The following is a 12,464-nucleotide window of genomic DNA, read 5'->3' as shown; positions in this document are numbered from 1 at the left end:
TTTGAACATCGGCATTTTGGAACAAATACTTAAGACTCTTCTTGTTTTTTCTTGATTTCAAACCATTCATTGGAGACAGCTTCACATCTCCAATAAATACATAGTTGTTTATCTTGAAGTAGCCCATATATTTATAATATATGTCAACATATCTTGCTTAGATTTAATCTGTTCGTTTGACAAGGTTATGGTTAGTTTGGAGGTGGCCATCAACAATGAAACGAACATCACAGTCCTTTATCAGGCACAGAATAAAACTGATGTGCACAGTTTCTGGTCTGCATTCAGTCAAAGTTAGAAAAATTTTTCTGGTATAGATTTAAATCTATATGATTGTATGATCAATGGGGAAAAAGATTGTTTTCACCCATAAAGATAAACAGTCTTGTAAGAAAAGCTCAGTTGATGCCAGCCATAAATATAGTCATACAGTATAAGGTCACTGTAGTGATGCAATGCACCTTGACTAAAACAATATATTGCATAGTATCAAGATGGCTGTATGTGCATCTCCCTCTCTTTAGTAATAAATACATACATCATCAATCATAATGTGGAGTATTTATTTATTTACCAATAATATGAATAAAAAAAAGTCTAGCACAAAACAATGTGACAAGAAATTGTACATTTTCACACCCTTGTAAAACCAAACCTGCTCACATCTTAAATCAGGTATTTATTTCTATTCAATAAAACACATAAATATAAACAAACAAAAAATGGAATGATACCTTGACCTATCCATAGGTGTGTGGCACCTACAGGAAAGTTTTACAAAGGAAGAGAAGTTTTCCTGCAATTTCTTCCATGTGATTCTTAAATCAGCAACTGCCTGACCTGCCAGTGTGTATACACTTAAGATTGTCATCAGCAAAACATCTTGAGGATTTAAAAAAATGGGAAACCACAGAAAATTATTTTTCTTAATATAATGTCTCTTCAATGATTACCATCATTTTGACATCAGCTGGAAAAAGAAGCCTTGTGGCTTGGAGAAAAAACAAAAAACTAAACAAAAAAGACCCCAAAATGTATTGACAAGAGAAAACCAGCGCAATTTTTCAAAAGGACAGATTAAAGGATGGTTCTACACCATAAAAGAAATGCCCTGAATATAGCAGTGTTGTTTTTTAAAATGCTGGTTTCAGCAGAGATATTTGTCCATATCCTCACTGAAGTGCCGCACAGTGACAAGCTTCACACAATTTATCCTGTGTGTAACATTTAAAACATACAATGGAGAAAACTGACCCTCCAGAGACAGTACTCACCGAGTCACTGTGTTAGTGTTCTTTGGTTTACAAATCCCTGCACCTTGGACCTTGACTACAATTTATTGAGCAATACGTTTCTTTTACTGGGAGGAAGTGGACAGAGAAATAGTGGCATCCAATGTAGAATTATGCAAAATGTTTTCAAAATACAGGTTATATTTTTAAAAATGACCCCATACCTCGTTGCAATCACCTGGAAAAAGTTTTAACTTAGTTACAAAGAATCGTATAGCATTCACATCCAGCCATAGTAACAATTCACTTACACAAACCAAACTTTTACAGTGGAAAAAGAGTACATTGAAAAACCAAGTCAAAGAATAGATATATAAAAAAATAAGGGGGTGGGGAAGTATAAAAGTCATCATCCTATGAGCATCACTGAAGCCACCATTTGTTCCGTATATACCATCACACAGAAAAACAGCTGGGTTGGCCATCTTTTAGTGCTGTTCACAACCCGAGTCCAAACAAAATATTTCCATGTTCTCAATGCTTGCTTAAAGTCAGTGACGTATACAACTTTGAGGTTTCAGTCTGAGGTAACTGGCTTCATTTTGGTTGGTTGGTTGGTTGGTTGGTTAGCGTATGTTTACAAGTTGTGACCAGTGAATTCACGTCTTGTATCTTGTGATTGGGCATCCCCACGTTATGGACATAATTGACCCATCGATCCAATGTTCAGCTCACAGACATCTTCACCATGAGATCAGCTGTCTCTGGATTCACTCAATGTCATGATTAACAAGGCCTGAAAGTCAGCCTGTAACTGCAAAGCATGCTGCTGCCATACAGTATTTATCTCATGGGAGTCTCTTTCTCCTTCTCTTTGTTGGAGCCATGTGTGGTCATTGATAAATATGTTCAAAGTACTGAGGCTGAGGATTCTCTTTGACGTATTTCTGAATGTACCAGCAGGTCAAATGGGCTTTCAGATCCTCTTCTACCACAAAATCCATGGCTGCCTGGTATCACAAAAGCATAAAACCACTTTTAAATTGACAGGTACCTCGTCAAGCAAAATATCATATGAACAATGGTAACTGATTTTTGTATTTTAGCTCGAGTAAATTCAAAGCTCAACGTGTGAGCTGTTTTTGATGCTGTCAGAACTAAGAGGTAAAATGACAGGTGAAGTTATCAGAATAAGGTAAATTATTTTAAACTTCCATATTCAAGTGAATTGGCCCAATCAATCCTTCAATTTGCCCAAATGAATATGATTACGAGTTATATGGCCAAAATATTACAGGTTCTGTCTTTCAGTTCAGAAATGAAATGGAAAAGAAGGAGAATCTTCTTCTCTTCTCTTAATCCTAAGGGATTCCAATAAACTGTTTAATGAATATGAGATTTACCTTGGCCAGGTGCTTGGCTATTCCTCTCCCTCTATAAGCATCTGGAACTTCAGTGTGTTGCAAGTCCACTGTCTTTTTTCCAACATATTCATACAAGAGGACGGCACGATCGTGTGATCCTGAGGACAAATAGAAGTTGTAGCTCTCAGTAGTCTTAACACTGTTTCCACCCTGCTTGCATTTCCAACAATGTGCATACAGTAACTTGACCCCACCTTGTTAGAGGATCCTGAAAATAGCTAAAATTGAAAGCGTGACCCTGTAAGGGCACATTTTATATCGCAGGCTCACACACCAGCACACAAAAATTTGCAAAGCATCTACTGGATGTGTGTAAATTTTATGATAGATTAGCTAGATGAAGTGTGGGCATTTAGATCTGTGTGTGAGTCTAATGCCAAAGGTCAGTGATCACACTGCAATAGCATTTTATAATCTGCATGCAAAACAACATGGCTTCCAATTTATCATGAAAACACATTTCACACTGCTGCAATGCACAAGACAATCTAAATCCATAGATTATATAAAACAAAAAACTATTTTCATGAAATGAAAATGAAACCGATCCAGACATGGAAACCCATTGACTACATGGTGTGACAACAAATGACTAAAGAACATACCAAAATAAGTGCCACAACATATTTAAGGTTATTTCCTTTAAAATAATGTTCGTTTGAGTTAGAAATATAATCTGATTGCTTTTTTTTTTTTTTTTTTTTTTTGTAGACTGGGTTCTTACAAGGGGACTTCGCTTGGAAGGGTATTTATACAACATATAACTATACATTTATAAATCTGTCAGCTGTCTTTAGTGGCCGGATGCTGTGGAAGATTGCATGTTTGCTTTCAAAATGTTTTCGCCATGCCAAAAAAAGAGGCTGGTGGAGTTGCAGGTCAACAAAGTCAGCAGTTTGGACTAAGCCTTGTCGTGAACTCCGTTCCTGACACAAACTCTGAGAATAAAAAACTTGACACTCCGTCGGTGTGAAGTGGAGGACACGTCCGCGTCTGAGATGGCAGCTCGAGTTATCGATAAGGTCGCGACGACGATGTTAGCAGCCAAGAAAGCCACACCGAGCCTTCAGCTGGCGTTAGCCAATTAGCATGCTAATGTTTACACGTCCGACTCACCATTTAGTCTTATGACAAACTGTCGACGCTTTCTATCGTGCTCCACGTGGATTTGAGCGTTATTTGCGTCGAAGGCATTTGACTGCGCCGCCTGCGCCATGGTGGCTCTCTGAAGTTGACGATGATTGTTGCGCTGCTCCACGGCGATGCTAACCAGAAAGGGCTAACACGCAGCGATGAACGACCAAAGCAAAACATCCAGCCAACGAAATCAGCTGGAGCGTCACGTGACGTCCAGCCAATCACAGCTGGATCAGCCGGAGCGGAGCGAGCAGTGCTGACCGAAGTGAAACTAAATCCGAAGATTAACGTAACTACACTACCTTTCATCGTTACGTTTAGCTTTAATCACAGACCATCTGGGGCAGAAATGTACTCTTTAAATTATGATGAGAAACGCTGAAGCTGTGGAGAACATATTCAGGATGCTTGACTCCATCAAACGGACTCCAAATGAAAAAAAAAAACACACAAAAAGAAAAAACAATTCTGAACATGCACAGTCAGAATTTAATTAAAATTTATATTTTCAGTTTATGATTGTGAAACTGGGTGTGACAAAATTGAAACGATATTTAAAGAAGTGAGAAGTCAGGGGTGCGAAAAATAAGTGTAAACCGGAAAATGAAAAATAAAAACCAATATTTATATCAAATATTTGATTACCTTTTCTTAACCTAACAATGTGCTGCAGTCTCTGAATAAACACTGTTTGGTTGCTGCACTATACCAGACACGGTGCATTAATATTACATCCTTTGTGGCAGGTGTCAAGAACATCAGTGATCAGCTTCATGACAGTGGTGTTGTACAAGCTGACCCACTGACAGCCTGACATGGTTTACTAAGACATTTTTGTTACTATTATTGGTAACACTAACATTGCAATACCACATCAATATTATAACATACCCTGGTACGTCTAAAATGCAGCTACAGTGAGAACTCCCTCATGGCAAAATATAATATCAACTTCTGGAAAATGAATAGGAAACTGCCCTTAACATCAGGGTCACATAACCATACACAGTCTATCATAATGAAAAAAAATGCTTTGATTAAATAATTGCAATTTCACCAGTTTCTTCTTTTTCTTTCGGTATACTACATTTTTAATCTTTTCTGCTATGATGTGGTGATGCAGATTGAGAGTAGTCTTTTCTTTTTTCTTTGTGTGGAATAAAACATATTCCCAATGGTGGATGGGTCAGACCAGGACACAGCTGCTGCGTGTCCTCAATAGAGCAGTTGCACAGTAAACCATACAATCTCTCTGCACCATATATCAGTGAGTTCATGTGTTTTCTGCTATTACTTTTAATTCTACTGATTTTAAACTAATTATACATCTTAATATTAACTTGATATGCATTTTTATTTCCACACATTAAAGCAGGTACCTCAAGTTTGCAAAAATTACTGTTAAGTAATCCAGTTGAGCCTAATCCTCCAAAACTCTAATGGAGTTTGTCAACTCTGTATGGGATTATGTGTGTGTGTGTGTGTGTTTGTGTGTATGTGTTTCTTCTGGACACTGTTGTATAGAGTGTTGGTGACTTGTTCTCTCTAGTTTTTGGCAGACCAAGAGTGAGTGCACTTGTTCTTGCAGACAGCTCAGTATTAGTATCAGACACACATTTGTACTTTCAGTTTAGTAGCCTAAATAGGAGAATTTTCATTGTGTTGCTGAGAATGATGTCCAAAAGCCAAAGGTAAGACAGCATATTAATTTCCTATGTAAGACAGAAAATGAAGTAATTTTAGCTAATGTTCAGGTAGATGTAATTACCTGAAATTACTTGAAAAAACAATAATTGAAAGAACAATAACCCTTCCATATTCTGTGTGCCTATTTACCACGTCACATTAATTTGAACACCAGTATTAATCTTATTATGATTTTTAAAGAACAATCCAGAAGGCGTATTTGGGAAATATCTTGTTATATTATCAGGCAGAGAAAAGAAATGATCAGTGTCTTGAATTTAGCAATCATGCTGTCCTTTAATATCAATCGCAGGTGGCATGATACCCTGGTAAAGACCAGTACGCCCGCACAAAAGAAAGGGAGGAAGGTAAGGATTAAACCTCCTGACATGGATTTTTCCAAAGGATCTGCAAAAACGTGTTGGAAAACACAATGTGTCTTAACACAATCAACAAAGATTTAAATCAAGGTGTAAAGTTTGTATGTCTGTTGTCAGTATGTGTAAAAATGGGATGACAACATCTTTGCTGATATGTTTTTATAAGATCTGAAGAAACCAATCCCTGTGCATCTTTCCATTCCTCCAGCAGTGGGCTGTAACAAATATCAACTATGGATTTTAAAATGTTGAACATGATTGAACCACGTTCACATTGTTCTCTTGTGGTCATTAAGCATGGATACAACTTCCTCATAGTTGGTGCATACAATGCTGGCATTCGGTTTGATTTATGTAGCCATTAAGGGCTGAAAATCAAATCAATGCAATTAAAACTTGCACAAGTTGCTAAGTCAGGACTCTTCTAACCTCCATCTAATTGATTCTTCTGCCATGTGCTGCAGCCACAGATTGATTACCTCTGCAGTTGGTGAGGTTGCATCTGCTGATATTGGAATAGACTACCTCTATCTGATTGCTCTCCGTTGCTCAAGTGTGATTAAGCCTAATATGTGTGCATGTGTGTGTGTGTTTATGTATGTGTGTGCGTCAGTGCCCATGATAAGAGCCTTGGTCAGATGGTACTTAAGCAAATTAAAAGCTCTTGTGAGGATTAAATGTCCTCTCAAGTGTTGATTGGATTCAAAGAGTTCAAGCTGGGATGGGGGTGAGTAAGAGGTGTGATGTTTGACATCTAAATATTGTAACACCCATAAAAATCATAATAAAAAAAAAAGAACAATAAAGTTCCTCCTGTCTTTTGGAGATTTATTCCCCTAGACAATCACTGTTAAGCCTCTGAACTTTCTCTCTCTCTCTCCAAAAGGATCTTGCAGCACTTGCAACTCCTGTATCTAGCGGTGGTCAACAGCTTTGCAGCACTACATCCAAACCCGGCGGCAGCTGTGGAAAGAGTAGCAGCCTCCCTCGAGTAAATGACTCCACTGGAAGTGACAAAAAAGTTGGTGGCAGCTTGAAAAGGAGCAATCTCGGCCACAGAAGCAGCGTTGACCACCAGGGTGGCAGGCAAGCGCGGCACGCAGGCAGACCAGCTCTTCGCCTCTGCAGCAGCCGGAGCTTCTCCTCCCTCCACACCTCCTCGTTCACTGCTGCTCCGTTCATGAGGAGCAGCCGGTCCCTCAGCCGGCTTGATCAAAGATCCACAGTAAAAGGTAAATCTATTCACGTGTCACTGTTTATTCCTACTTTCTCAGGTACAATTTCAATTAAATCAATCAAGATTCAATTAGTCAACTCTAAATACATTTTTCATTTCCATTATGCTTATATGCGCCACAACTGAGAAAAAACTGTCCATCGAAGAAGCTTCTCAAATTGTTATATTGTTGTTTCTTTTCTTGTCTGATCCAGATTCAGACCAGACAGCTCCATGCTCACAAGTTAAACAAGGACAAACCTCAGAGAAGAAAGTCCTGAACTTGGATCTTTCATCCTCTGAGGAGCAAATCAGGTTTGTTGTTTTTTAATTCCATTTTATTGTTGCTCTCTAAAAATACTTCATATCAATCGAATGATAGTTGGCAGTTATGTTCAGTCAGTAAAAACTAATTTAGTTTATGCTATCTATGTTTGAAGGGAAAAGAAAGAACAGTGTCACTGCGATAATGTGGAGGAAAAGAAAACAGGCAGCTCTGCTGAGCCACTGGAGACTCCATGCTCTTCACTTTCCACCAGTTTGTGTCATCATCATGACAACAAACTAAAGCAACAGGTACTTGTAGTTTCAGCTTTCACTGTGTTTTGACTTTTATGAGCTGTTACTGCAATTGAGGCTTCACAGACCATAGATATCATATATATGTGTGAACATTAGGGCGACAATAGTGTCACGTTTGCAACACTTTATTGTGGCTAAATAAATTCACAATCACAATTTTAATCATGTCAATATGAAAAAGATGATAAAGATAATGCTGTTAGTGGAATCAGGGAGGGCTACAGTGCATAGTTATTTGGAAACTTTTTATGTTCAACAGGTCACAAAAGGGTTCATGCTGCTCATAAAGCTGCTGAAGTTGTCCAGTTTCTTAGATGCTCTGTTATTCAGAAATATTGTAAATAGATATCCAAATCAAGTTATATATATTTTGCCATTCAATACCCACAACAGGTGACGTGCTACATGGATCCTTTGTGGGCTCTGTGCTGTTCAGTGTTTATTACCCAATACTGTGTCAGCAAATTTCATGCCAACAAAACAGAATTAACACTATTCTTAAGATCCAGAGACTTGCAGTGAATACACAAGCTCTGGAGTATTTAACCTAAAAAAAAAAATTGAATTTTTTCATTGCATCCTGGCTGCACAGGTGCTGTCTTTTTGTGCGTACTTCCATGCTGGAGGACTGATGTCCTTTTTCATAGATTGACAATTAATTTGTTCCCTGAGTGGGCTTTGCAAAACTCCAATACAATGTTGTATTGTTGTATTGTTGTATTGTATTGTTGTTTACTGTTCATTTGTCTCAGACCACAGATGGCGTGTACACGCTCTGTGCGATGACCTCTGGGATGAGACACAACTGGCTCCAAGCAGTGTTGAAGAATGTGAGGCCCAGTCTCACACCTGATGTTAGAAGGTAAGAAAAGTTTTAAGGACACAAAAAAAATGTAAAATTTGTAGTTTGGATTTACCTTTAGGGTTGAATTTTAGTGAGCCTTTGCATCATGGCATGCCTAAACTTGAAAGTCAAGTACAAATGACCCTTTGTAGAAGTTTTTTTGTTTTTTCCTCACAGCACTTTTTCAGAGCAGAACACTCAGCAGGAAACAGCAGATTCACAATCTGCAGAGGTTGAGCAGAAATCTGAACAACCAAACAAAAGGGAGCGCGACGCTGCTTCCTGTCTGCATCTTGTTGGAAACACCCAAATTGGTGAGTCACCAAACAAAATGAGGCAAATTAGAAAATTGGCAATTGGTTTTAAGAAATGCATTTTAAGAATCCATATATAATTTATAATTTATATAATTTGATATAAATATTTTATATAATTTGATTTGTTTCTGGACTTTTTCATATTGTTCATATTGTGGACAGCACATAAGAATAGTTTCAGCACATATGAGATTGTGCTCAGTTTGTTTTTGTATGACTGATGCATTAGTGTGTGCCGAAGGAGCTGGAAGTCACAGCTCTACCTCCACTGTGGAGCCGTCAAGTGATGAGGGTTGTGATGAACATTCAAACTTGGGGGGAGAAATCAAGAAGAGTTGGCAAGTAGTTGAAACCACAGTCCAGAATGAGGAGCAGCATGTATCAGTAAACAACTCTGAGCACATGATGGACAGGGAAACACTGCTGTGCCAGCAGCAAACCGGACAGCTTGTCAAAGAGGTATGACTTTACGTGTTTAGTTACAATGTTTTCTTCTATTTTTGTATATTCTGTCCTTCCAAATAAACATAATTGGGACATAAAATCTCATCATCTCATCTCATCTCAACCTTGTATGAACTATAAATATCTCAAGTTTAATAATAAAAACAGGAATACATGCACATTGACAGTGTGTTACCATTTATCTGCAGCTGGAACAAACGCAGAAAGAACTGTCCCGACTCCAGCAGTTAAACAGGACTCTGCAGGATGAGCTACAACATGAGAGAGAAAAGGTTCACCCGCAGGTATAACATAGTGGACAATATGAGTATTCACTACTTTAGTGGTGACAAAAGTATGATATTACCAAGCAAACACATGTTTGCAAACAATGTCCTAATTCAAGCTCACTGTTTTCCTCCAGAATGATCTTCTTTCAAACTCTTCGGAAAAAGCTATTGCTTTTCAGCAACTGCAGAAGATGAACCATGACCTCCGCATGGAGCTTGAGGCCCAGAAGAAGAGTCAGGAGGAGGCCAGAGAAGCTGAATTGCGGAGAAGAGTAGATCTCTTAGCTCAGCAAGCTCAGTTACTGGTCACAGGTGATGCCACAACACTTGCACAGGCTCATCTGGAGCGAGATCGACGGCGGTTTCACGAGCAGCAGACGGAGTGGGAGCATTGTTTGTCCTCCTTGAAGTCACAGCTGAGCACCAGTGAGGAGCAGAGGAGGGAGGCAGAGTCACGCTTGTCAAAGCTGGAGCAGGAGTCACAGACTTATCACAGTCTCCAGCAGGAGGCCGATCGCTTGCAGAAGCAACTTCAGGAGGTGAAGACTCAGCTTTCTGCCAACGAAGAAGCACAGGCCCAAAAGGAGGCTCGTCTGCAGAAGCACCTCATGCTCCTTCAAGCAAGTCAAGACAGAGAACGGAGGAGTTTGGCTGCCAGTCTGACACAGGCTGAGCAACATTCACAAGACCTTCAAGAGAGATTGCACAGTGCTCAGGATCAGGTAGAGAGCCTTCATAAGGCTCAGACCTGGACCAGAGAAATTGAGGAGGCCCGAAAGCAGCTCCAAGAGGAGTTAGCCTGCACAGTATCTGCTGTAGAGAAACTTCAAGAGGAAAGAGAGCAGCTTGAGCATCACTGTCAAGAGCTGCAGAATCAGTTATCTGAGGCGGATGGGGAGGTGAACAGGTTGCAGAGCCGCTTGAAAACAGAAGAGACGCATTACTACAATCTGGAGCACTCATATGAGAGAGCTTGTGAGGATCTACAGGTGGCTCTGGGTAAGGTACAGCAAAGGGAGTCTGAAACACAAGAAATACGAGAAGGCTACGAGAGGCTGCTTGACAGGAAGGAGCAAGAGCTGAGTGAAGTGTTGTTGAAGATGGAAGTCCTCGGTAATAGCTTGGAGGAGACAGAGGTGAAGTTGAATGAAATGTTGAAAGTTTGCAACTGTGCTTCTTCTTGGCTGAAGACTGAGTCCTCAGAGCCGACTCAGCATAATTTAAGACGACAGGAGACAGCTGAGCCTCTTGCTGTGAACAACAGTAGACCAAAGGCAACAGACAGTGACCAGCTGTCTAACAGCTCAAACGAAATAGCAGCTGTCGAGGTGAATGGAAACCATTCTCATGAACATGCAAGAACCAGGTCTCACTCCATTGACCTGCCTTACCAGTACATGGTTTCTGTGGGAGATGACCCAGAAAGGTTTATGTCTGTGATTCAATCACTTGAAACCAAGCTTTATGTGACAGAGGAGAAGCTAAGAGACATCACGCAAAGATTGGAGGAACACCAGAACCACATCAGCTGCCAGGACCCGCACCTCTGCTCCCAGCTGACTCAGAGCCGAGCCACTGCCCAGCACCTCAGTCTGCTGCTTCACAGTCAGGCCAAGCACAGCCAGCGCTTCGCCCAGGAGGCCGAGAGTCGTTGCAGGATTTTGGCCGGTAGGTTTCAGGTGGCCCTGAACATCATACAAGCCTGCAGGGAGAGGCTTCAAACCACTCCGATTAATATGACGCACTTTGAGAAGCAGCTTGCCACCGTTGCTGCGTGCCTTCAGCAAGGGCAGAGTGATGCAGAGAAACAGCAGCATGAAGCACATAATGCCAGCAAAGGCGAGGACAAAATCCTCCATGATGAGCCACTAGCTACAGACAATAACAGCATCGGGGCTAAAAGTGATCCAATTAATACATTACCCCCAGAGAATGGCATGGCAAGTGTTGTGAAGCGTTTAATGAGGGAACTTTTTGTTGTAGAGAAAATGCTAAATGCCCTTCAGGGTGAACACGGCCTCCTCTTCTCAGTACTGAAACAAGAGGACTATAAGGATGTTGCACAAAGGTACAAAAGCATAATTTCCCAAACAATAGCCTTAAAAACAGAAGGAAGGACTCAGTCGGGAAAAGCAGAATACGACGGCAATGAACATTTGGAAGATGCGATTGGAAGAGTTTGTGCCGAAGCTGAGCTCATTTATGCTGCCTTAAAATTTCAGCAGCAATATGAAAATAACCAAGACGAGGAGCAGAAAAACAAGGGCCTGGCAGATATCAGTCCCCCGGAGCTGGCTCCTTACGAGGAGCAAGTGAAGTTAGAGGACAGAGGGTTCAAAGATGACACAAGACCGGCTGAAAATCTGATCCAATCCGATAACAAAATGGAGGAGGCTGAGAAAGAACCAGAATGGCTAGAGAGACTTATATCCCGACTGCAAAGAAGAGCCAAGTTTTTAAAGCAGCTCTGCCAGGGGAGCTCAGGCAGACCGGTCAGTGAGGGCAGTGTGGACTTCAGCGGGGACCACGATTCAGCTGTGGACATGAATTGGATGCAGGAGCAGGCAAAGCTGATTTACTTGTCACAAAGGTTGCTCTTGGACTTAGATCAGGAGTTGTTGCAGAACAAAATACAAGCCTTGAACAAAGAGCGGGACGTCACATTAATGGATGAGCAGGAGGCCTTCAATCACACCTTGAATCAGCTGCAGGAGGACAACAGCATGCTAAGACAAGAACTAGAGAGTGCTGGACAAAAGATAATATCTGTAGAGTCCGAGAAGCAGAGGCTCCTTGGAGACATACAGAAAATTGACAGTTATCACGAGGAACATAGGCAAAAACTGGAGACAAAGTTTCAACAGAAGATGACAGAACTACAGCAGATCCATGAAGAGGAGATGAAACACCTG

The 12,464-nt window shown here is 40.5% G+C and overlaps 1 protein-coding gene across 1 annotated transcript; it reads right to left on the bottom strand.

The window, feature by feature from the left end:
• Positions 1-549: 549 nt before the first annotated feature.
• Positions 550-3,962, bottom strand: natd1 (protein NATD1). Its single transcript, XM_029508755.1, has 3 exons — positions 3,773-3,962; positions 2,636-2,754; positions 550-2,242 (listed from the first exon to the last, which is right to left on the bottom strand). Exons 1-3 carry the CDS (start codon positions 3,870-3,872, stop codon positions 2,126-2,128), a joined length of 336 nt encoding a protein of 111 aa, XP_029364615.1. The 5' UTR covers positions 3,873-3,962; the 3' UTR covers positions 550-2,125.
• Between the last annotated feature and the right edge of the window lie 8,502 nt (positions 3,963-12,464).

This window comes from Echeneis naucrates, chromosome 8 (assembly GCF_900963305.1).
Source record: "Echeneis naucrates chromosome 8, fEcheNa1.1, whole genome shotgun sequence".
NCBI lineage: Eukaryota > Metazoa > Chordata > Actinopteri > Carangiformes > Echeneidae > Echeneis > Echeneis naucrates.
Note: the sequence above shows the minus strand (reverse complement) of the source record. Positions and strands in the feature narration are given on the sequence as shown.

What these genes read in the sequence shown, in the direction of transcription:
- natd1 (XM_029508755.1), bottom strand. Translation starts at nt 3,872, where the DNA reads ATGGCGCAGGCGGCGCAGTCAAATGCCTTCGACGCAAATAACGCTCAA. An exon ending in GTTTGTCATAAGACTAAATG is followed by an intron (nt 2,755 to 3,772) that starts GTGAGTCGGACG and finishes ATTTGTCCTCAG; the next exon opens with GATCACACGATCGTGCCGTC. An exon ending in TAGCCAAGCACCTGGCCAAG is followed by an intron (nt 2,243 to 2,635) that starts GTAAATCTCATA and finishes TTGTGATACCAG; the next exon opens with GCAGCCATGGATTTTGTGGT.